The sequence below is a fragment of the Nothobranchius furzeri genome, chromosome 18, assembly GCF_043380555.1.
Source record: "Nothobranchius furzeri strain GRZ-AD chromosome 18, NfurGRZ-RIMD1, whole genome shotgun sequence".
NCBI lineage: Eukaryota > Metazoa > Chordata > Actinopteri > Cyprinodontiformes > Nothobranchiidae > Nothobranchius > Nothobranchius furzeri.
In genome coordinates this window covers 24,779,306-24,803,938 of record NC_091758.1, presented here as the reverse complement: position 1 = coordinate 24,803,938, position 24,633 = coordinate 24,779,306, and the positions used below count along the sequence as shown (strand labels likewise).

Genomic DNA, 24,633 nt, shown 5'->3' with positions numbered 1-24,633 from the left:
AATGTCCATGTTTGTGTCAATTTTGGGCTCCTGAGAGGGGATATCATCCACTTCCTGCTCCACAAAGGCTTTGTGTGGATCGTGACGCTTTACTGTACTATCCTGTCTGGCAACCTCTGCTTCTTTCCGTATTTGTTTTGCAGAACAGATCCGCATGTTCCCTTCAATGAAACCAAGATGACGTGCAATGAATTTATCTATCCTTATAGGGAGATTTTCATGCTTGAACAGACCATGTTTAATGTTCTTGAACTCTGCTTCAACATTAGCTGAAGTTGCAGTGAGCTTTTTGCTCTGAAATAGGGGAACCATTACTCCAGTCCAGAGTGGTAGGTATCCTCCCAATCTAATTAGGTGTGGGACGAGCTCAGGTAGATAGTGCATATTGTCTCGATCACCATGAACTTCAGCATGGCACCTGCTCCCCTCACAAATATCCACCACCCACTGCCTTAAGTCAGTGTTTATTTCTGTGCATGGATCCAATCTAATGTCTTCTTCTTTCTTGTCATCAGAAACAGACAAAGTCTCATCTGCAATTTTTCTTTTCAGATTTGATTTGGACACTTCTGACATGATGGGGTTTCCAAAGCTGTCACAGCCTTCTGTCTCACTTAATGCCACTATAGCAATGCTGCGTATTAGGACCTTTGCTTCTTCCAAGGATTGGGACTTGACAAGTTGTGCCATTGATCGCACGTAGAAATCCCTCACCCGATGAGGCTTTTTTCTCAAACAGTCCCACTGGCAAATCATTTTGATGAAGTGCGCCACATCCACTCTGATGAAACATGGTGGTAGTTTGTAGGATTTTTTCTGAAGCAAAACACCAAAGCATTCATTAATGTAGCTCTTCAAATCTGAATGATGTGATAAAGCCTTAACTAAAGCACCAAGTAAAGCTAAGGAGAAATCACAGATGGCCTCCTTTGGGATTGGTGCTCCAGCACGAATCCACTCTGATAACCATCTTGTGATTGCCTGGACATCATGTCTCTCTGACAACATTTGCACCACTGGGACGTGAGAGTTGTCGCTTCCTGTTAACACACCTTGATACAGGAAGATATTTCCAGATAAACCATTAGGCCTGAGAAGCTTTTTTACAACTGAGCCAGTCGCATCAAAGGCGACTATGGGGTGCTTTGCAGTCTTGTACATCAGCATTTGAGTTTGACTCCAGTAGTGACAGAAGAACTTGTCCAATCCAATGTCCCAAATGCTTCCACTGTGAGGGGAACTGTATTTTAATGAGTGGAGAGACAGTATTGGGTTTTTATGAGCAACTTCTAGTTGATTTTGTTCGTGTTTGGCTTTGCGCAGAGTTGTCAAATTTGGTAGATGGCTTGGCTCTGGATCACCAAAATCCATCAGCTTTGCTGCCGCTGATGCTCTCCACACATGGGGCTGCAGTCTGCCTTCACAAAGTTCTTTTGTTACTTGTGCCCTCAGACTTCCGGACATAGCTCTCTTAGAAAAGCCAGTGTGCATAGATTCATCTGTGTTTGCCATTACACACTTCAGCACCATTGGGCAGTGATTTTCAGGTTCCTTTTCACATGTAATGTACAGCTGGCCACTACACTCTTTGCAAAATCCTCTGATTTTAATAAAACAAGATACAGTTCTGGGGTGCACCTTGGCTCGTTTAAAAGTAATGGTGCATGTACTTTTAACCTCTTTCCAGATTCCCTGGTTTACAACATGAGTCCAGGTACCTGTCTTCAAAATGGTGTATTCCCTTTTCTTGAAAGTATTCTTTTTGTATGTGACTTTGTGTGGAATCATATGCCTCCACTGTTCAAATGGGAGCTCCACATTGAAAGTCTTGCAGTCTTTGTTTTGAAAAGGAGAGCTGCTTTCTTCAAAATCATCATTGTCACTGCTGTCTGTGTCAGTCAGTCTCTCTTCATCACTGTAATCCAGAGCAGCCCATACATTGTGTCTGTTTAATTTAACAAAAGTGTAAAGAGCTTTTGGTGTCATCTTTTCACCAAGTTGTTTGCATAGATTTTGCCATATGTCATCACTTGGAGTTGAAATTTTTCCATTTTTTATGACTTCTTCTTTAGAAGCACAAAGGACTTCTAATACTGCAATTTTATCCACGACTGATTTCTTTGGCATCTGTCAAGCAAAAATTAAAAATGTGACATAATACTGCTATGACTTGGTTATAACTTTAATTCTACATCTTTAAGTGGAAATAAAATCACTTACTTTGATACACTGTTTTGACGTAATGAATTGAAGTGTTGATGATTGCTGTTGCTCATTAGCCTAGTGAACTAGACCAAATTCTTGCTTTGCACAGAATGGTCTAGGCATGCTCCATTGGAACCTCAGCAGCTCCTACCAGGACTCTGGCTAGCCAATCACAGCTCTCTCGAGGGGTTTCAAACACATAAAGAGCTGTGATTTGTCCATAATGGTGAGCCAATCATAGTGCTCTATCTGCTTAGTGAACAAATCACAGAGCTTTATCCGCTTTGTGGGCCGATCAGGGCACTCTATATGCCTGGTGTGTGGGATGATGCAACAGAGTGAAACAAGAGTATGTCACATTCATTGTCCAGTGGAATGCGGAGATCATTTGAAAGACAACGGTACATAAGATTCACAGTTCTGCAGGCTGTTTGGAGCCTTTGAGTTCAGATTTGCGCACTCAGTGTATGTTAATTTTATACAACTTGCTCATGACAGCCCACATGCAAATGACAGCACTTTTGTTAATATTAGCATTTGACTTAAAGGCTACAGTTCACATATTATTAGGTTAATGTTTTAACAACCGTTAGCATTTTACCATATACCCTGCTGGTAGCACACTAGATGGAGTAAGGTAATGTTAAGAAACATGGTAGTCAGTGATCCACAACCAGCTTATTGGCTCAAAATACCTTATCTAGTTATAAACTGATACACACCTACTGGCATGCCCCTTTACATTTCTTCTTGAATGTTATTTAATGTTATTATTACAGCAGCACGGTGGTTAGCACTGTTACAGGGTCTTTCTGTGTGGAGTTTGCATGTTCTCCCCGTGTTTGCGTGGGTTCTCTCCAAAGACATGCAGCTTGTGGGGATGGGTTAATTGGTTAATCCAAATTGCCCATAGCTGTCTATCCCTTGTGTTGGCCCTGTGACAGACTGGCAACCTGTCCAGGATGTACCCTGCCTCTTGCCCTATGACAGCTCGGATAGGTTCCTGCGCCCACACGTGACCCTTAGAAGGATAAGTGGAAGCAAATAGATGGATGGAATTTTATTAATATCTTTAAAATTAAACATTAAAGAAAGGGGCTGGTTGAGCTTTAGAAACTTTTGGTTTCCAAATGAAAGCGGCACAAACGAAAATTTTAGCAGCACAAACCAGCACAAACGTAGCACAATGGTTTGATACCACTTTTGTTGGATTTGAAGAAGGTGGGGGGGGCTGGTTGGCCTTTTGACCTTTACATTTTCATTAATATCTTCAAGACAGAGGCAGCACAAATGACAATTTTAGCAGCACAAACCAGCACAAACGTAGAACAGTTGATTGACACCAGTTTTGTTTGATTCCATCAATGTGGGGGGGCTGGTTGACCTTTGATGACCTCCAGAAAGTTTTATTAATATCTTTAAAAAGATAGTAGCACAAACGAAAATTTTAGCAGCACAAACCAGCACAAACGTAGCACAAACGTTTGATACCACTTTTGTTGGATTTGAAGAAGGTGGGGGGGCTAGTTGACCTTTTGACCTTTACATTTTCATTAATATCTCTAAAACAGAAGCAGCACAAACGACAATTTTAGCAGCACAAACCAGCACAAACGTAGAACAGTTGATTGACACCATTTTTGTTTGATTCCATTAATGTGGGGGGGCTGGTTGACCTTTGATGACCTCCAGAAATTTTTATTAATATCTTTAAAAAGATAGTAGCACAAACGAAAATTTTAGCAGCACAAACCAGCACAAACGTAGCACAAACGTTTGATACCACTTTTGTTGGATTTGAAGAAGGTGGGGGGGCTAGTTGACCTTTTGACCTTTACATTTTCATTAATATCTCTAAAACAGAAGCAGCACAAACGACAATTTTAGCAGCACAAACCAGCACAAACGTAGCACAGTTGATTGACACCATTTTTGTTTGATTCCATTAATGTGGGGGGGCTGGTTGACCTCTGATGACCTCTAGAAGTTTTTATTAATATCTTTAAAATGACAGCAGCACAAACGAAAATTTTAGCAGCACAAACCAGCACAAACGTAGCACAAACGTTTGCTACCACTTTTGTTGGATTTGAAGAAGGTGGGGGGGCCAACTTCACTCAGGTTATACTGCTTGGAGTAAGACAACATGCATGAAGAGGATGATGTGGACAAAATACTCATTTGCCTAATAATTCTGCACTCCCTGTAGGCTGTCTTGCACAGAATGAAGGAGTAAACCGTTATAATAGTAAATAATCATATAGTCGAATGAAGAATAATGGTTGATGAATAATAATAATGTTTTGATTAATCTGTGCTTGAATTACTGAAGTTGAAATGAATGTTATTTTGATGATCAGTAATGTTTGGTTTAACACATGAATCATCTACACTCAGACACAATGTTCATTAGAGATAAATTAAAGTTAAAGTAACATTACTGCACATAGATATTTTCTTAGCCACAAATCAGAGCATCCTGTAGCTGAAAGAAGGCGTGATGTTCTGAGGGTTTGTTGTTAACACTCCTTAACATGGTACGTTCCGATTGGCCAAGAAATCATAATATGAGAATATTGAAACAGATTCACTTGCGGAGTGAATCATCATTCCATCATTCCAGCATTCCAGGATTCTGAGAGATTCAGCATCCTGTTAATTGAGCTAACTCTTGACTGGCCATCGGAGGAAAACTCTCTAGCCATCGCATCTCTTGACAAGCTTTCGACAAGCTAAAAGCTGCCTACAGCTGACACAGCAAAACGGTTCCTTCAGCTATTCAGAAACAGCTGCTCTAGACGCAAACTAGTTCCAACCTGTGTGCCTGGCAACATCTCTGGACTGGAGCGTCGGTGCCCAGAGGTCATCCGACCTTCCTGACCTCCGGATCCGTGACTAGGGTCTCCAAAGAAAGGGTGAGGTAGACACACATGTTTGCGTCTGATGCCGTTTTGATGAGAACCAACTTCATAGTTTAATGCAAACCAAATCCTTTTCACACCCAGAACTCAGTTCTTCTAGATACAAGGTTCTGATAAACACACACTATTAAATCTCCATACATCACATCCCATCCATTTAGATTCATCCATCACAGTAGCCTTGGTTAACTTGTCTTGTTTTTTATTTGTTTTGAAAATAAATTTCTTATGTTTTATAAACCTGACTCTGTCTGAATTGAGACGAAGTGTGTTGGATCACTGGAAAAGCAAAGAATCCTAGAATCTTCTGATTGAACATCTAAAGACCAAACAGGTTGATATTCTATATTTATATAGAATATCTATATATTATCTATATATTATTATATTATCTATATTCTATATTTATATAGAATATCACAGCTTATTGGTCATAAGTAAAGGTAATATATTAAGCTTAAAAGCAACTATATTTACTCCTCTACAAATTTAATGGAAACATGCTTTGATTAACTGAATCTGGGTTTCCTGGGTTCAGGAGGAGATAGAGCTGTGTGTCTGCTGCATAGTAATGAAAATAATTATTGTATTTAAAACAAATGGAGCCAATTGGAAGCATACAGTGGTGTGAAAATCTAATTGCCCCCTCCTGATTTCTTATTCTTTTGCATGTTTGTTACACAAAATGATTCTGATCATCAAACACATTTAACCATTAGTCAAATAACACAAGTAGCACAAGTAAACACAAAATGCAGTTTTGAAATGATGGTTTTTATCATTTCGGGAGAGAACAAAATCCAAACCTACATTTCCCTGTGTGAAAAAGTAATTGCCCCCTAAATCTAATAACTGGTTGGGACTCCCTTAGCAGCAATAACTGCAATCAAGCGTTTGCGATAACTTGCTACGAGTTGATCGGAATTGAGCGGATCCTATTCTAACCTTTTCAACATTAATGAACAGGTTTGTTCTGTACTAAGTTTAATTACAACAACCCAACGAGACAGAGCCTGGATTTGTAATCTGAACCGTTTAAACTCGTTTTAAAGGGAAATGCGTGATGCGTCAAAAAGCAGCACCTACTCAGGCCCGGTAGGCTCACCCACAACACTGCGGCTGCTGTGACTCCCAGCGTTTTCTTTACTGTGGGAAACGGGTAATAATGGCTCTTTGATTGGAAAAGGTTGCTAACCCACACGCTCTTCAGCGGGGACCTAATGAGGCCAGGAGGCGCCAGACTCCACCAAGCAGAACCTTCGCACAACCCAGTTCCCAGCCCCGAACACCGAAAGCCACAAGTGCACCGGCCAGCAGAAGCACTCGAATGTGATAGGAAGTGGGTGGGGGAGATAGGCTTCACCAATAGAGGGGCTTGTGATGTAATAAGAGAGAACAGGGAGAACCGGATCCTGCCTCACATATAGACAAAGGCTGTCAGTCACACACAAACACAAGAACACATCCCACCCTCGTGCACACAACTACATTTAGACTCTCCCACACACACCAGCACAGACACAAACAGGAATAGACATTGAATACACACACCATCAAAATGTCCATCATTAATACGATTATTTGTATTTTTCCAGTTCTTGAGGATAGCCTTTAATGCATAAGGTGTGAGAACCTTGTGAACTGTTTGTGCCTTCTGTAACTTAAAGTAAAGACACCTCGCAGTTTGTCTTTAGGTAGAATTTTAACCTAATTTGAAGTCACCTTGGTCCATGAAAACAAGTTCTTAATTCTTTTGGACTCTTCTCATGTTCAGAGCTCTCACCCTCTCCCTGTAAACTCCTCCATGTCAGAAACCCCCGCAGTCGAGTTTCAACAAGCCTTAAAACTAACCAACAGACTTGAAGACCAAAACTGGCTTGCCCAACACCATTGCATACATTTTTATTGCTTCTTCACACACCAGTCTCTCTCTGCTACAACCTGGCCAGGAGAGGCCAGCACATGACATAAAAGATGGTCCATGTTCAACAGATCCCAAACAACCACATGTGGATAGCTATATGCAATTATTCATTAAGAATATGTACACGTTATAGGTTTTTTATGGTTCAACTAAGGGCGAATCAGGATATAACTCAGGGGGAAGCTAATGCCTAAAATAACCATTAAATTAAAGGCAATACCCCATTACGAATGCTCAATTTGACGCATTAATTTTACACCAACAAATACACAAATGAGTTGGTGGCTGGTTGGAATGGGCAAAAGGTAGGAACTGTCAGCTGCTGGTCTTAATTAGTTAGCTTCTCCCAAATGCATAAATCAATTGCTCAAATGTTGGTCTCCACCATTCACAAGCGTGCACCTGCACACTGAAATTTACATGTCACATGACAGAAAATAACAGCCTCTTATGACCCTGGTCACAACCTTTCAGAGAGCAAATATGAAGTGGAAGACGTTGCTGGTGCTGTAGCTGTTGAGCACCGGTAGTCAGTTGGATGAAACGCAGTGTGCCTATTCTTCACGTCCGAGAGCAACTCAGTCCACACATTTAATGTATTTAACTGAACCAAATCCAACTCAACCTGTTGGGCTCACTTGGTTTGGGCTTGAATCGAATGAGTAGGGAAGAGCCCCTCTGAACACTGAACCACATGAGGTGGGACTGCAGACGGCTGATGTTTATCTGAAAATAGAGATTTTTTTCAATAAGTATGGAGATTTTGGCCCAGTCCAAATACTCGCACTCCACACTTGTGCCCATCAATTGCACATTCCTTTCCTGTGGCACTAGCTCATGGTGTCCAAATTCTCAAGTGTGGACCTTTGCCCCGCCCATTTTGCACCCTTCATTCATACTTCCATCCATCCATTGCTGTGTTGGAATTTTGAGAAATGGCTCAAATGTATAAGTAAGGGAATATTGAACCTTTATTTATTGTGTACATACATTATTATAATCAAATGTTTTTTGTTGGAAAAATGCATTACTTGTCTGTTGAAAGATTAACTGATAACAGTACCAGTGTGTATTTTTGGACATGATATGCCAACAAATCACTTGTTTTAATAACATTCAGCGAGTTCTGTCGCCGACTTCGCCGTCCCACGCTCGAACGTCGCATGAAGCTCCTGCAACGTCTCCTGGGAGACGCTGCAATTTTGCAGCAGGACCCCATGCTTTCCCGTTCGGCCCCGGCTTCGCCCGGCTCTGACATGGACAGCCTAGTGATCGAAGTCCCCGCTACTAGCTGGGCAGATCAGATGGGGGTGGCGGATAATTTTACCAGACCAGACCTAGAGGCTTCTCAGTTTCCTCCTCTGGCAGAGGATGAAGGAGACATTTTGGACATTTGCTCGATGGTCAGGACTTACTCTAGGACGAGGAGGTCCTCTCAGCGGTGGAGTGTTCAGCTCCAGCCGCTACTTCAGCCTCCGAGCTTCGAAATGACACTTCTTTTCTCCCGCTCTGCCGGCGTGCAGCGGGGAGGCTAGAAGCGGACTGGCCCGCTCCTCCACCTGCACAAAAGAGGTCCCGCGTTTCTGGATTGTACCGCCCCTCGGAACCAGCGGAGGTAAAGAACTTTCTGAAACTGTACCCAAATGTTGTGGCTGAGCTCACGGCATCCTGGGCCAAGCCGCTATCCACCCGTACCACGGTCCCGGGTTACGGTCAGTTTTCGGACCTCGACGGCGCAGAAATGGCGGGATTGGTTAACCTCCCTCCGATGGAGCCCTCTGTAGCGGCTTACCTGGCTCTGACCTGCAATAACGGAGTTAGTGGACAAGCTAATCTACCCTCCAAACCATGCTGCTTCTCAGCTGCACAACTGGAGAAGATTTACCACTCACAGGCCTCCATTGCCGGCGTTCTCAGCTCTTCCATCATGCTTCAGACTTACCAAGCACTTTGCCTGGCAGACCTTGGAGCAAGGGTCCCACCCAACAGCCCACTGACCCCCCCTCATCAATGAGATACGGGTCACGTCGGACTCCATCCTGCGAGCGGCCCGAAGCGTCGCCCTGCTGTTGGGAAGAGGTATGGCCTCAACTGTAGTGGCTCAGAGAGACCTGTGGCTCACCCTTTCTAATGTCCCCGACAGGGCCAGACTGAGGGCTAACTACCTGGACGAGCCTGATTCACCCAGTGGTCTGTTTGGATAGTCCCTTGTAGCGTCATGAATGGCCTCTTAATTTGTGAACAAAGGTCACATTTTCACCATGCTACACCCTCAACGCTATTCAGATGAAGTTTGAGGCCCAGCGGAAACAGACTGAGGCGCTACACTCCATCATCCCCAGGCGGGAAGGGTGGCGCACGGCACCTGGGTCTGAGTTTGACAGGAAGCACCTGACCTCTCCTCCTCTATCCAGCACATTTCAGTGGTTTTCCTGCTTTAATAGGTTAGATTAGCTGTTCAGCAGCTTAGCTATTTGTTGCTGATTAAAACCAGGTGTGTTGAAACAGATAAATCTCTAAAACATGCTGAATACTAGCTCTCTAGGGCCATGGAGCCAAACCCTGCAGCTAATCTAATCCTATGGCTAACAGCTACTTACCATTCAGAGCTGGCTCTGTTAGGTCGGTTCCGGTAGTTTCAGGCAACTCACAAGCTCAAAACAATAAGGCTCAGGTCTGCTTGCCTCCTCCAAATAGACTTGGTCCCTTTCTTCTCGAGTGTCTGGGTAAGGTGGGGAGAAACGTCCTCCACTCCTAATGACTGCTCAGAGTGAAGGGAGCTAGCATCGTCTCGTTACCCATCGTCTTCGTCACTGCCGCAGCTCCGCTCTCTCGGTCCGCTAGGCAACGCATACTAATGTTGCAGTTTTTAAAATTGATACGTGGGTGGAGAAGGACTCTGAGGCACACTTGACCTGCTCTTTAACTAACTTTAACTCTCCAGAACCCCTGAACAGACTTTACCAGGGAGGCTCAGAAGTGTGATCCACTGTAGTTGTAACACATCCTGTGGTCCCCCTTTTTAAATAGGGGTTTTTGCCTCTTCGACCACGTCTGCTTGGATTGCTGTTACCTATCAGCTGCCTCCGTCACTCTGGAACCAGTTGCCACCCTCAGTTAGGCTGCTCCCATCTCTGGTTTTTAAGAGTCGTCTTAAAACCCACTTCTTCCGCTTGGTGTTCCCTGAACATGTTTGAGGTTGGCCCTCCTTTATGTTGATTTCATTCCCTGTTTTTATTGGTCACTTTATCCCTTGTTTTATCTACTTGTTTCTACTTACATGTTTTAATCTTCTTTGCACTATTGTACTTGTTTTTATTATCTACTTATTCATTGTGATTTGCATTTCTCATGTACTGTGTCTAACGCCTTGGGCTGCCTGACGGGGTAGCGGAAGGCACTTTATAAATGAAGCTTTGATTGATTGATTGATTGGATGATTACCTCTGGAGTCCCACAGACCAAAAACACCCAATTGGACCAATTCTTCAGCTTGACAGTATCGCTAACCACTGGTGTCCACTAGATGGTTTGGGAGCTTCTGCCACAAACGGCATCAACAACCCTACAGCTGCAGCTCCGGTCGGCCGCCTCAACAAAGGAGACACTGAACACAGCCCACTTGGTCTCAATGTCCCCCGCCTCCACCCAGAACACCTTCAAAGTTCTGTCAGAGGCTGGAACTGAAGCTCCTTCTGACAGGAGACTCTGCCAGATGTTCCCAGCAGACCTTCACAATACGTTTAGGTCTGCCGGGTCTGACATCCTCCCCACCATCAAAGCCAACTCTTCCAGGTGGTGGTCAGTTGACCGCTCTGACCCTCTCGTCACCCAAGTGTCCAAAACACGCACAAGAGCACAATATGATACAATAATAAAAATCACACAAAATGACATGAGAACAACCATTTATGACCTTTCATTGAGAACCAAACACATAATGCATAATGCAAACAAATGCATAATTATTTATCAGGACTTCTTGTAATTTTATGAAAATTGTTTGATTTAAACACTATGTGTAATTAGACATTTTTTTCAGTTTATTTATAAAAATCTGTAGCACATTTTCAAACATTTTCTTTTCATAAGAAATCCCCATTTTCAGAGTGGTGTGGAAATTGCTGTAGCAACAGTTGAATAAGTCTTAAAAGGCTCCTCCTTCAGCGTACAGTAGCGTCCACCTCTTTAGAACATCTCCAGTTTTTGTCCATCAGCTTTAATTCTATGTCACTAGAAACTCCAACTTGCCCAGAACCTTGTCCACATTAGAAATCAGGTTCTTCTGGAAGTCCCACAGACGTTTGTCTACATTGAGTTGTTCCATAGTCAGTGATCCACGCAGAGCCACACGAACATGAATGAGACGGCAGACATCTAACGGGACTTTGTAGTTTTTTCCAAAATATTTGAGCACTTCATGGACAGAGGTTTGCTCCACCAGCCTGTAAATTTGATAGAAATCTGCATTGGTAAATGTGTTAGTGAACTTAAAAAAAAGTTATTGAATTCTAACAAATAAAAAATTATAATGTTCAATCTTTACCCACTGAGAGGGAAACAAAACTGATGAGCTTTAGCCTGCAGTGTAAACCTAACCTTAGTTCCAACTACCAAAACACGATATGGTACTTTTGTATCTTTACTTGCTGCAGCTTTAAAATACTCAAAATTACTGTATGAAAAGTTGATCTCGGCAATTAGGTGAAGTAGTGAGTTGTTTAAATATGATGCAACATATTAGTCAATCAATAGTTGATTGGAATGTGTTTCTTGGGTTACCTTGGTTGAACTATCATCTTGTATGGATGGTATATGTTCCGGGCAGGGTCTTCTCTGTAAATGTGCTCCAGAATATTAATTCCCGGCACCCCGACCCACTGAGGCAGGTGAAATTTCCCACTAGGGTCAAAGTGCTTCTTGGGAAAGATGTGGTTTTCAATTAGGAAAACACCAACCTACAGAACAGACATAGGATTCAGGGTTTTACCCAAAGACACAAACATGTGGTGAGGAAAACAGGATCAAACCAACTATTGGACCACTTCTCCCACTGAGCCAGAGCTGACCCTGGCATAAAATGTATGTGAAAAAACGGTTTCATTTGTACAATGACAACCACCTACATCGGGATGCTGTGGTTGCAGCGCATCCATGAGGGACATCAGGTTGTCGTGTTTATATGGCATGACAATCTCATCAATGTCATTCAACAGGACGTAGCGTGAACGCTCCATGGATCTGTAAATGCACTCGTTCAGTGTGGTTAGCTGGCCAAAGTAGTGGATATCACCTCCATGTTCTGGGAAATGCCAGCCACGAGACGGATTCATGTGCTTGTCGATGGGCCAAGGAACTACTTCCAGAAACCCCTCCTGGGCGTAACTCTGCAGAAGACGGTCAAGGTCTGGGCCACAGCTGGTGTTATAGATCACCACTCTGTTCACTCCAAGTAACCTGGGTCAAAAACACACATTAGTCTTGATTGATAAATTAGCTGTTGCTCTATAAACTTTTACACTACCATCAATATTGCACTGCATTGTTTATCAGCAACAGTGGCACAATTTACCTGTAGTCAAGTCTCAAAGTAATATATTGGTATATATGCAAATAAATCCATGTCATGTGAAATCAGCTGTGGTATGAAGTTATCTCGTCTCGTCTCGTCTCGTCTCGTCTTCCTCCGCTTATCCGGGTCCGGGTCGCGGGGGCAGCATCCCAACTAGGGAGCTCCAGGCCGTCCTCTCCCCGGCCTTGTCCACCAGCTCCTCCGGCAGGACCCCAAGGCGTTCCCGGACCAGATTGGAGATGTAACTTCTCCAACGTGTCCTGGGTCGACCCGGGGGCCTTCTGCCGGCAGGACATGCCCGAAACACCTCCCCAGGGAGGCGTCCAGGAGGCATCCTGACCAGATGCCCAAACCACCTCAACTGGCTCCTTTCGATCCGGAGGAGCAGCGGTTCTACTCCGAGTCCCTCCCGAATGTCCGAGCTCCTCACCCTATCTCTAAGGCTGAGCCCGGCCACCCTACGGAGGAAACTCATTTCGGCCGCTTGTATCCGCGATCTCGTTCTTTCGGTCATTACCCAAAGCTCATGACCATAGGTGAGGATTGGGACGTAGATCGACCGGTAAATCGAGAGCCTGGCTTTCTGGCTCAGCTCCCTCTTCCCCACGACAGATCGGCTCAGTGTCCGCATCACTGCAGACGCCGAACCAATCCGCCTGTCGATCTCCCGATCCCTCCTACCCTCACTCGTGAACAAGACCCCGAGATACTTAAACTCCTCCACTTGAGGTAGGACCTCTCCCCCGACCCGGAGGTGGCAAGCCACCCTTTTCCGGTCGAGAACCATGGTCTCAGATTTGGAGGTGCTGATCCTCATCCCAGCCGCTTCACATTCGGCCGCGAACCTACCCAGCAAGAGCTGAAGGTCAGAGCTGGATGAAGCTAGGAGGACCACATCATCCGCAAAAAGCAGAGACGAGATTCTCCTGCCACCAAACTCGACACACTCCACACCACGGCTGCGTCTAGAAATTCTGTCCATAAATGTGATGAACAGAACCGGTGACAAAGGGCAGCCCTGGCGGAGTCCAACCCTCACTGGGAACAGGTCCGACTTACTACCGGCTATGCGGACCAAACTCACGCTCCTCTGGTAAAGGGACTGAATGGCCCTTAACAGAAAGCCACCCACCCCATACTCCTGGAGCGTCCCCCACAGGGTGCCCCTGGGGACACGGTCATAAGCCTTCTCCAAATCCACAAAGCACATGTGGATTGGTTGGGCAAACTCAGATAGAGGAGGAGCAATGCGGTATGAAGTTATATAAAATCTAATTCACAGGAATCAGTGTGGGATTTTGAAGATTAGAGCTGTTTGTATCTATGTTCTGTTCATTTGAGTCTTTTCACTCCCTCCTCAGAAACTAAATGAACAAGTTTTGGCCTAGAAAGACTTTGAACAACAACGTTCTAAAAAATATGAAGATGTTTGTGTATAAAATCAAAAGTATTCCCTCACAATATTACAGGCTGTGCCAATATAACTCAATAATGTACAGAAAAATAAGACAATGTGCTGCCAGTTCCATCCCCGTGTGTACATATATTGATATCATTTTGGAAAAAAATTAGTCAATAGCTTTCCAGAACAACTTCTCCTGACTGGGTGGGGCAGCCGCTCATTAGCTCATCTAGTTTTGGCAGTAATCCAAACAGGCACAAAGGTTAGCAGTTCCAGACGGATTTTTAGTTGCAATAGGTAGATCATTTTTATTGATTAAACCTCTATGCAAATAGCCCTGACCAGCCCATGTAGTCGGTGCATCGGGTGTGCTAATGGTCTCTGCAGGAGGCTATTGGGCTTCAGCTCGCTACGTTTCTCACAGTTTTATGACTTTAATGTCACCACATTAGTTAAAAATGCATGTAGGACTCCAACATACGGCTCAGACATTTTTGCTGCAGCTGTAAACACAATTTTCCTAAATCACTGGGAGCAAAAAGTTGAACAGAATACAGCTAAACACATAGCAGCGGCTTCCCTGTAAGAAGTCTTTGAGTGACATATGTGCAGCACAGTTCTTCAATGTTCAGAGGAGAGAATTTTGATTTTCTATAATGATCTATGATAAAATAGCTTCAAATGAAAAATGGAAACCAGTGTAGTTAAACTGAATTTCTACAATTTTCATGCAGAGTCTGGCCAATACCTTAAGAGTGGAGCTGAAACTCCATGTTGCTCAGCAACAGCCCCAAAACCAGACTGATCGAGAGATCTGTGTGGAGGAGTGGGCCAAAGGCCTTGTGGTGTGTGCAAACCTGGTCAAGAGCTACAGGAAATGTTTGAAATCTGTAATTTCAAATGCTTCTGTGGCAAATATTAACAGTTATTTTCTCAGGTTTTCAACTACTTATGCACAACAGTGCAATACAAATAGATTGGAAGAACTTGGAACATCACAGGATGTTCAAATAGTTATGTTCCTCACTGTATGCTTTAGAAACAGTGTCCAAGAGGAAAAGACAACAGGCTGAACTGGAGGTTGCAATGCCTAAGATGTTCAGGTTCTCCTTGTAAGTGACGGGGACGGTTAGGACAGGAATGAGAACATCAGAGGGACAGCTCATGTTAGATGTTATGCCGATACATTCAGACTGAAATGGTTTAAACATGTCCAGAGGTGAGACAATGGTTAGATAGGGTAAAGGATGTTGAGGCTGGAGCAACCAGACGGGAGGCTGGGAGGAAGACCAAAAAGGGAATTTATGCAGTTAAAGAGGACGTGAATTTAGTTGGTGTGAAGGTAAAAAATGCAGAAGACTGGGCTGCATGGTGGCGCAGTTGTTAGTACTGGTGCCTCGCAGCACGAAGGTCGCAGGTTCGAAACTCGGCTGCGGCCTTTCTGCGTGGAGTTGCGTGTTCTCCCCATGCATGCGTGGGTCTCCTCCGGGTACTCCGGTTTCCCCCACAGATCACAACATGCCCTATAGGTTAAAAATTGTAAGTTGCTTTGGATAAAAGCGTCTGCTAAATAAAAAACATAAACATAAACATCGAAGACTAAATGGAGACTGAGTTACTGTGGAAAAGCAAAATAAGCAAGATCAGCACAAAAAGTGTATTTTTGTTCTATTTAATTCAGCATAGTCTCAACTTATAACAAAGAAGCAAAAATGAACAATTTCATACATGTGAAACAACTATTAGTGATATTTAAGTTGTGCCTTTGAATACTAAACAAAACGTTATCAGTTACCAAGTTACAGAAACACCACAATAATATGCAATCCAGGAGGACTGAAATGAGGATCATATCTAGGCACAAGAAGCTATTCTACAATTTTAATGCATAACTTGACCCACCTGTACATCTCCAGAGTCTGTGCGAACTGAAGCACGTTGCTGTAGTCTCCAAACAGGTTGGAAATGCAGACAGTGAAGTTAAGCATTTTCTCTTCTTTTCCACTGGTTTTCATGTTTTTTATAGGAATCCAGCTGAGGTCGGATACATCCTCTGTACTGGGCTGAGTCAGAAGGGTGACATGTGACGCTTCACAGTTTTTAGGGATCTGACACATGACGTCTGTAGCACCAAAGGGGAAACCAAAGTGGTCTGCATGTTGTAAGACTTTTGCAGGAGTTATCCCACCCAAATGGCTGGAACAGCAGTAAAGACAATGGAGTGGTTGGATGGAGGTTCTATGAAACATGCCAATGATGCGTACATCAAAACCCTTCACTCTCTGGTCCATAAAGGCGGAGACCAGTAAGTGCTTGGTGTTTTTAAGCGGAGTGATGGTCTGCTCAGTAAATAATGATGGGCAAACAGGTTGAGGCCCATGTAGTGTTGGGATGAACCTGTTTATGTTTGCTGGTCTTAAATTAAAAAGCATTAAAACACATTTAGTGATGATGATGAGGAGAATAGTCGCTTTGAAGTAGTTTGAACTTTCCATTCGGGCTGAGAAGAAATGAAATCCCAACCTGAATCAAAACATAAAATCAAAGAAAAACAAATCTCATTAGAAGGACAATTCAATGACATTAAACAAAACCACAATGTTAATGCAGCATTTTAAAAAGATCATGTTTCTTTTGAATATGTCTCAGTTAAACTCTGGATTACCAACAGTTTTCTTCACTGCATGAACTAGCGATGGTGGTCGGGTTAGGTTAGCAGAAAATGTGGTTCTGCTGGTGTCTTCTTACCATGACCTTCAGTGTGCTCTGGTTGAGTAGATACATTATATCTGTATACGTTTATCAAAACCCTTTGAGCACATTCAGTCCTCTAAATGAAACATGCACTAAAATTAACTGGTAAAGATAGACTTTGAACAACAACATTCTAAAAATATGAATATGTTTGTGTAATGAATCAATAGGGTCAATTTTCACCATCTAATTGACACAGCATAACCTTTCATACACGCCAGAGCTGCAAAGTCAAGGTTACACCAGCTGGAGGATTCAGACCCACAAATCAACCTTTTGCTCACTTATTGTTCTTCAACGCAGACATAAATAAACTGCCAAGGTCTACCGCAAAAGCCTAGTCTCCCTGTGTAAAACAACAAGATGTTTAAATGAAATGTTTGAATAATCTGTGCTAAAATCAATGAAGTTAAAATGAATGTTGCTCTTACAAAGATCCATTGCAGATCTTATGATCAGTATGTGTTTCATTTAACAAGTTAATCATTGTTTACACTCATACTGTCATGGTCTGCGTCTGCCCCTTCCTTCATGTGCCTCCTGGTGTTTCTCCATCCTCTCTAGATTCCCTTCTGTGTCCTAGCGCCCTCATGTGTCATGTCTGCGTCTTCCTCATGTATCTTCTGGTTTTCCCCATTTTCCCCCTAGATCTCCAACCCTCTAGGTTTCTCAGGTCATTTCCTTTGGTTACAGCCTTTCATCATTTAGTGTGTTTTTTCCCATCAGTGTTTATTATTTTTCTCCCACCTCCCTTTGAATTGTAGTTATGTTTCCTGCTCTTTGTATTAGGTTTTATTCTTAGGTCAAGTTAGTTTCTCCCCTGATTAGTCATTGCCTTCACCTGGTCCTCCTCCCACACCCCACACACCTGCAGCTCATCTCCCTCTCATCCTCCCTGTGTATTTAAGCCCTGTCCTATTTCAGTGTCTTGTTGGTCCATTGTTTATATTTTGTCAGTGTTTGTTCGTGCTCTTGGTGAGCTTTGTTTCTCCTGTTTTGGACTTTAGGCTCGCTGCCTTTGGATTTATTTTTGTTCATCCTCAAATAAAAAGGATTTTTTCTTTATTTCTACTCCTGCCTCGTGTCCTCCTGGGTATCTGCATATTTGGGTCCTAAACATCCTCGTAACGTGACACATACACATCTTCATAAGTTACAAATTAAGGTTAAGGTTCACCTCACATAAAGTTTAGATTCTTATTCACAGTGTTAAGCATCTTGTATCTGAAGGAAGGCGTGGCTTTCTGGGGAATGTTTTGGTAAAGCCTTCCAGACATGGCACATTCTGATTTGCCAGAATACGGCAGAAATCATAAAAAAGTAGTTTAATGAAACAAGAATTAGTTCCCAAGTAATTCAGTTTCTAGCGGAGTTCCGAACCGACCAGTTCAGAATGAGCATCCTTGAGACATCTCTTTTGACATACAGTCAAAAACCTGTTTGCACGCTGCAAGCTGACACAGCCAGACGGCTCCCTAAGAGCCACATCCACTTTGGATGCAAACAAGCGTTCCAGCTACTGTTGTGACCTGGAGACATCTCAAGACTGGACGGGTCGAATCGGAGTTAATCTACGAAATCCCGGTGCCGTGAGGTCCACCCGACTTCTGACAGTCCGGAACTGCTGGGGGTCTCCGCCAGGGTTTGCAGACAAAACAGATTGCGTCTGATGCTGTTTATTAACAATCAACTCTCTAGTTTATAGCAGACAACAAATTAATTTACACCCAGATTTCACAATCACCCTCCTCGTGCTCTTAGGTCTGAAGATCAGCTCCTCCCACCTGTCCCTAAGGCACGTTTGAAGACCCACGGGGAAAGGGCTTTTTCTGTCTGTTCCCTAAAATTGTGGAACTCATTACCTCTTCGGGTTAGGCAAGTACCCTCTAATGCCCTTTTTAAATCATGCCTGAAAACCCACTACTTCTCCCTGGCCTTCAACTCCCAAACCATAAAGCATGAACTCATCCTTAGTTTCCCACCTTGTTTGTTTGATTTAAAATTTGTTTTTATATTTTGTATTAACTTTTCCCATTGGTTTTAGTTTGTTGTTCTTTTAACTCTTATCTTTTCTACTTCATATGATATACATGACTGTTTTAGCTTGTGCTTTTATTTATTGTTTTTATGTGCAGCGCTTTGGTCGGTTGTAACACCGTGTTAAAAGCGCTCTACAAATAAAGTGGTATGGTTAAATGTCTTATAGATTCAAAGATTCTGATAAACATCTAACTTACATCACACCACCTACACATCACATTCCATCACCACATATCCACTCCGTCATTATTCATATCTTGTCATGTATAATTCATTAGTTTAGAAAAGAATAAAATTCCTTTTTAGCTATGTACCTGACTCTGTCTGAATTAATACGAAGTGTGTTTATGGTCCCTGAACAAGTAAAAGTAATTATAATCTTCTGATTAAACTTCAAAGATCAGTCAGGTTGATATGTCATATTTATGTGGAATAATCACATCTTATTGGTCATAATTAAGTTGCAGTTATCACACCATAAAGTGTGACCGCTACATTTGTATATAAAGTTGAATAATATTCCTTTTCAATAGTACTAATTTATAAATTTCTAAACATGAATATTTTACTTCGTATTATATATATATATATATATATATATATATATATATATATATATATATATATATATATGCATGGCTTTGTTTTGTGAAAAGGTAAAAGCAAATAAGGCGGGCTTTACCAACTGAATTATTCTGTTGCATTACAGACATTACACTTTGAAGGCAGGATTCTTTTACACCCCATGAACAAGCAGCAATGAGTGTTTTTTATGACAAATAATCTTTGTCTAGAACAGAAACTATGTCCAGCAGCTCACTCAGAACAAAAAAACGAATGAAACACATAGAACAACCTCAAGTCTTTTTCTTTTCACTTGAAGAAACCTTATCATAGACCCCCACCCAGCAAATATCCATCCATCCATCCATCCATTTCCAGCCACTTATCCGGAGTCAGGTCGTGGGGGCAGGGGTTCCCTGGCCAGCCGATCGTTTCAGTGTGTCCTGGGTCTTCCCTTGAGTCTCCTCCCATTGGACGTGCCTGGAAAGCCTCACCATGGAGGCATCCTAACCAGATGTGGTCAGATGTTGTTGCAGTAAAGTAAAGTTGACAGTGTTCGTTTGCCTCATGCAATCTTTGTGGCAAATTTCTAATGAATGATTTTTGTTATGCATTTTATTATGCTAAAGATAAGGGCAATCACCTACCATGGATTAGTAGTCAAATTATCGCCCTTTTTAAACGGCTTGACAAAGAGTTATGTAAATGAACTAATAGTCATGTTGATTGGTCCGAATATAAGAAACTGAGAAATCAGTGAACTACTCAAACCAGGAATGCCAAAGCAGGTTTTTACATGCATATCTTGAATAATGATTTTAATAATCAAAATAAAGAGAGCACAAGTAATAATTAGCATGTGAAAACCGATTTTACATTGAGTAACATGAGAGTTGATAATACTCTTACGAAAAACCTTGCTGAAATAGCTGAAGCATTTAGTCAAAATTTCACAAATACTCCCTCAATATCTCCCATGTGTACTTTCATTTAGACTCAAAATGTCTCCATGTATATATTCTCTTAAAAAATCTTTCCTAACAATGTCTTAAAGATAATAAAACCTTCTAATGTCCCTGGTCCAGATGGCATGGAGAGTAGGTTTATTAAATTAGCTTCTGATGTCCTTTCATATCCTCCCTCAATCCTTTCTAATTTGCCATTTGATGCTTGTTCAGTCCCAACGGAGTGGAAATGAACCAAGATTGATCCTTTCTTTAAGGAGGGTGATTTATTTGAACCAAGAAACTACAGACTGGCTGCAATAATTAACATTGCCATTAAAATATTTGAAATGTTAGTGTTTAATCAACTTTCTAGTTATCTTGACAAAAACAACTTATTTCTTTACTAATCGTGATTTTTAAAACATTGATCTACAAATACTGCTTTTTTGCATGATAAATACTCTGGTTTTGATAATAGCCTGACCAAAGATGCTATTTGCTTAGATCTGACTAAAGCGCTTGATTGAGTGGATCATTACCTGCTCCTAGACAGATGCAGAGTTTGCATGGGATTTCATAAATGACTCCACACTTATGTCCTGCTGATATCTTTTGGGTGTTCTTGTCCTTTTCTGACTGTTGTGTAAGTAAACCCTAACCCTCATCGTAAAGTGTTACCAACTTAGCCTGGCAAGCCAGACTAAATAAATGTATTATTTAGTCTGGCCACGTTCCATTGACGGCTCTCGGTTGTGGGGCGGGTTCTACCGTTGTCTTTCAAATGATCTCCGCATGCTACTGGACAATGAATGTGACATACTCTTGTTTCACTCTGTTGCATCACCCCACCCACCAGGCATATAGAGTGCCCTGATTGGCCCACAAAGCGGATAAAGCTCTGTGATTTGTTCACTAAGCAGATAGAGCACTATGATTGGCCCACCATTATGGACCAATCACAGCTCTTTATGTGTTTGAAACCCCTCTAGAGAGCTGTGATTGGCCAGCTAGATTGCTTTTGGGGCTGCAGTGGTTCCAGTGGAGCATGCCTAGACCAAACTTTGCAAAGCAAGAATTTGGTCTAGTTCACTAGGCTATTGCCAACTCGCACCTTTTCACTTCTCTCTCTCTCTCTCTCTCTCTCTCTCTCTCTCTCTCTCTCTCTCTCTCTCTCTCTCTCTCTCTCTCTCTCTCTCTCTCTCTCTCTCTCTCTCTCCCATAGCTCTCTCCATATATTTATATATAAATATATATATAGAGAGAGAGATCATAAATGATGATGATGTGCCTTTTCACAAAGTCTTAGAATTACAAGATTTCACCCAAACAATCATCAGATATCAAGCTAGTCAAGGTTTACGCCATGGCACCATTCCACCAGTCAGTGAGGGGCAATAACGCACCAAATATTGGTGTGTCTGCACAGCCAGAAAACTGCATGCTCGATCTCAGATCTCTAAAGCTAACAATGCTAGGTTTATCAAACTCTCACATCACAAGGTTGACTAGTTGTGCTAAATAAGGATATATGTGTTGTAAATGTTAAACTCAATGAAGGTGGTGAAATCTTAGCATGAAAACAAAATCTGCCATATTTGATCATATGCCCAGAGCAAGTAAGAGAAATTATCAATATTTTTAGATAAAATCTGTTGCTTTTTAGACATAATCTAAATATTCATGGTAACAGTAATAATAATTATGTTATTGGATATAGTTTGCAATTTTAAACTAAGATATCCATTGAAAATGGAGAAGGACAGTTATTGCGTCAACCAATCAGTGATGACGATGAACCGGAGGAAGATGACATTGAGGCAGATCCTCAAATATAAAATATTCTAAAATACTCTAATAATATATATTTGATCAGAAATAGTATCTATTGTTCAATAAATTCTTGATAATATTCTACAGTAATCTGTTTTTATAAAAATATACTCTTTAAAAAAGAATTGTGAAAAAGTCTGTAATTTTGAACAGTGATATGATGTTCTAAAATTAGCTAGATTATTATAAATAATCTATATTGTTAAAAAATAATGTTTATTTAACTTCATGTGTTTTATTTGGGGATTTCTTTTAACAGAACAGGGCCAACGTCCATATGTGATCACCTCATTTTATCTGATTTTCTAAATGAAAATAAATATTTTAGAAAAATTATAAAACAGAAATAGATTTTGGTTATATACCACATTAGCACTCTGAGGTTGAAAAAAACATTAACTACTTCAATGAGTGCTCTATAAAGAGTTAAAAGGAACTGGTTTATACAGATTTCAACTCCCCTCCAGGGCTCATATGTTAGAAATTGCTTCTACCTGATCATAAGCTTTGTTCAGACATAACTGACACATGCAGATGCTTATTACAGAATTTACAGCCTCAGCTAAGAGATTTCGGTTTTACTGGAATCAACAGGTAATTGTGTCATTCTTGCAATGTTTGAAGTCAACATCATAACTGTATTTACATACATAAAAAAATATATATATACACACACATATGTATGTATGTATATATATATATATATATATATATATATATATATATATATATATATATATATATATCACAGGAAAGTGCCGTACTAGGAACAGCTATCTACACAGAACCCTCAAGCTCCCAGGCCTCCGGTAGAGGACCCGGGCTTGGAAGGATGAGACCACCTACGGAGGGTGAGATGGGAATTTTTTTTATATATAATATATACCTTTTTTTGAAACTAAAAAAAGTTAGAATATCCAGCATAAGATCATTTATTTCAGTAATTCAATTTAAAAAGTGAAACTAAAAAATGAGATAGATTCATTACATGCCAAGTCAGACATTTCATACCTTTATTTGTTATAATTGTGATGAATATGGCTTACAGATTGTGAAAACCTATAATTCAATATCTCAGACAATTAGAATACTGTGAACAGGTTCAAAGTTCAAGGCTCAAAGTGTCACACTCTAATTGGCTAATCAATCCAAACATCTGCTAAGATTTTCGGAACCTTTAAATGGTCTCTCGGTCTAAGTTAAAATGCTGAAATAAATGGACCTGTAGTTGATTGAGAATCACTTGTGTGAGTTTGTGTGCGTACGCACGTGTGTAAAAGCTACTAGAATAATAGTCGGTAAAATATTGTTTTCACCCACTGCTGCTATTTTAATCATGTTTTATTCTATTTTTACCCTATTTGTACTGTTCAGTCTTCTGTTTTTTTTTTATTTATTATTGACATCTTGACTGGAGGTACACTGTGTTGTTCTGTCATCTGGGAATGTCAATAAATACTTTCTATGTGTATGCATGTAGAAATAATTCATTCAAACTTACAGAGAAGCAGCTGTGGATGAGGTGATACTCCATCTGCTGCGTTCACCAAATGATGTCCAAGCCTTTTCCTGGAATCTGCCTCCACCCAACCTCACACACACACACACACACACACACACACACACACACACACACACACACACACACACACGCACGCACGCACGCACGCACGCACGCACGCACGCACGCACACACACACACACACACACACACACCCTAAACGCAGGTTGAAATTATTCAGCAGAGAGGAAGGAGGGAGCAGAGACAAACTAAGAGGAAGCTGAGCAGTTCATGCTTGAGTAACACTTCACCTCATTGGTCCTTGTCATGTGACCCGGTGGGTCTGATCCCCCCCCCCCCCCAGCCTTTAATTTCTCATCTATCAACCTGAGAGGGTTCATGTTGTACCAAAGTTTAGTACAAGTGCTTTCCATAAAAGCACACATGATTTAGATCTTTTAATTCAAAAATTAATTTTTTGATTTCCTTCATTGTACAAATCATCTACTAATTGAATATATTTAAGAAAAAACTTCCCAGCTCATTTCTTCTAAGGTAATTTTATTCAGAGTGGCCTGTTACAACAGAAAGCGTCTGAGGACATCTAGAGGACTCAGCCTCATAAAACAGGTAAAATGGGAGAACGGAGCAAAAATAAAACTCTTAGAAACAAAAACAAATGCAAACAAAATTATGTTTGTTATTGGAGGCAGAACAATATTTTCAAGATTTTCATAATAATAATAATAATAATAATAATAATAATAATAATAATAATAATAAGTCCTGCAAAAGTTCAACCCCCACCTCCATGTGGTGCAGGATGGGCAACGTAGGCATGACAAGCCAGTCATGTCTCGGCTAATAGGGCTCCGACAGCATTTCACTATGATGAGTCAAACAATCAGAAAACCATACTGCATCGCCCGTCGCGCGGGTCAACAAGGAGCACGTCATTCTGCAGGGGGCTGAT

The 24,633-nt window shown here is 41.5% G+C and overlaps 1 protein-coding gene across 2 annotated transcripts; it reads right to left on the bottom strand.

The window, feature by feature from the left end:
- Positions 1-10,944: 10,944 nt before the first annotated feature.
- LOC107373779 (putative uncharacterized transposon-derived protein F52C9.6) lies at positions 10,945-23,913 on the bottom strand. Of its 2 annotated transcripts, XM_054741718.2 has the most exons (5): positions 23,661-23,913; positions 15,927-16,547; positions 12,177-12,507; positions 11,833-12,008; positions 10,945-11,495 (listed from the first exon to the last, which is right to left on the bottom strand). In XM_054741718.2, exons 2-5 carry the CDS (start codon positions 16,517-16,519, stop codon positions 11,276-11,278), a joined length of 1,320 nt encoding a protein of 439 aa, XP_054597693.2. In that variant the 5' UTR covers positions 16,520-16,547; positions 23,661-23,913; the 3' UTR covers positions 10,945-11,275. The 2 variants fall into 2 exon arrangements, with proteins under 2 accessions (XP_054597693.2, XP_070402955.1); XM_070546854.1 differs by lacking the exons at positions 10,945-11,495; positions 23,661-23,913 and having other exon boundaries at positions 11,858-15,547; positions 15,927-16,062.
- Positions 23,914-24,633: the final 720 nt, after the last annotated feature.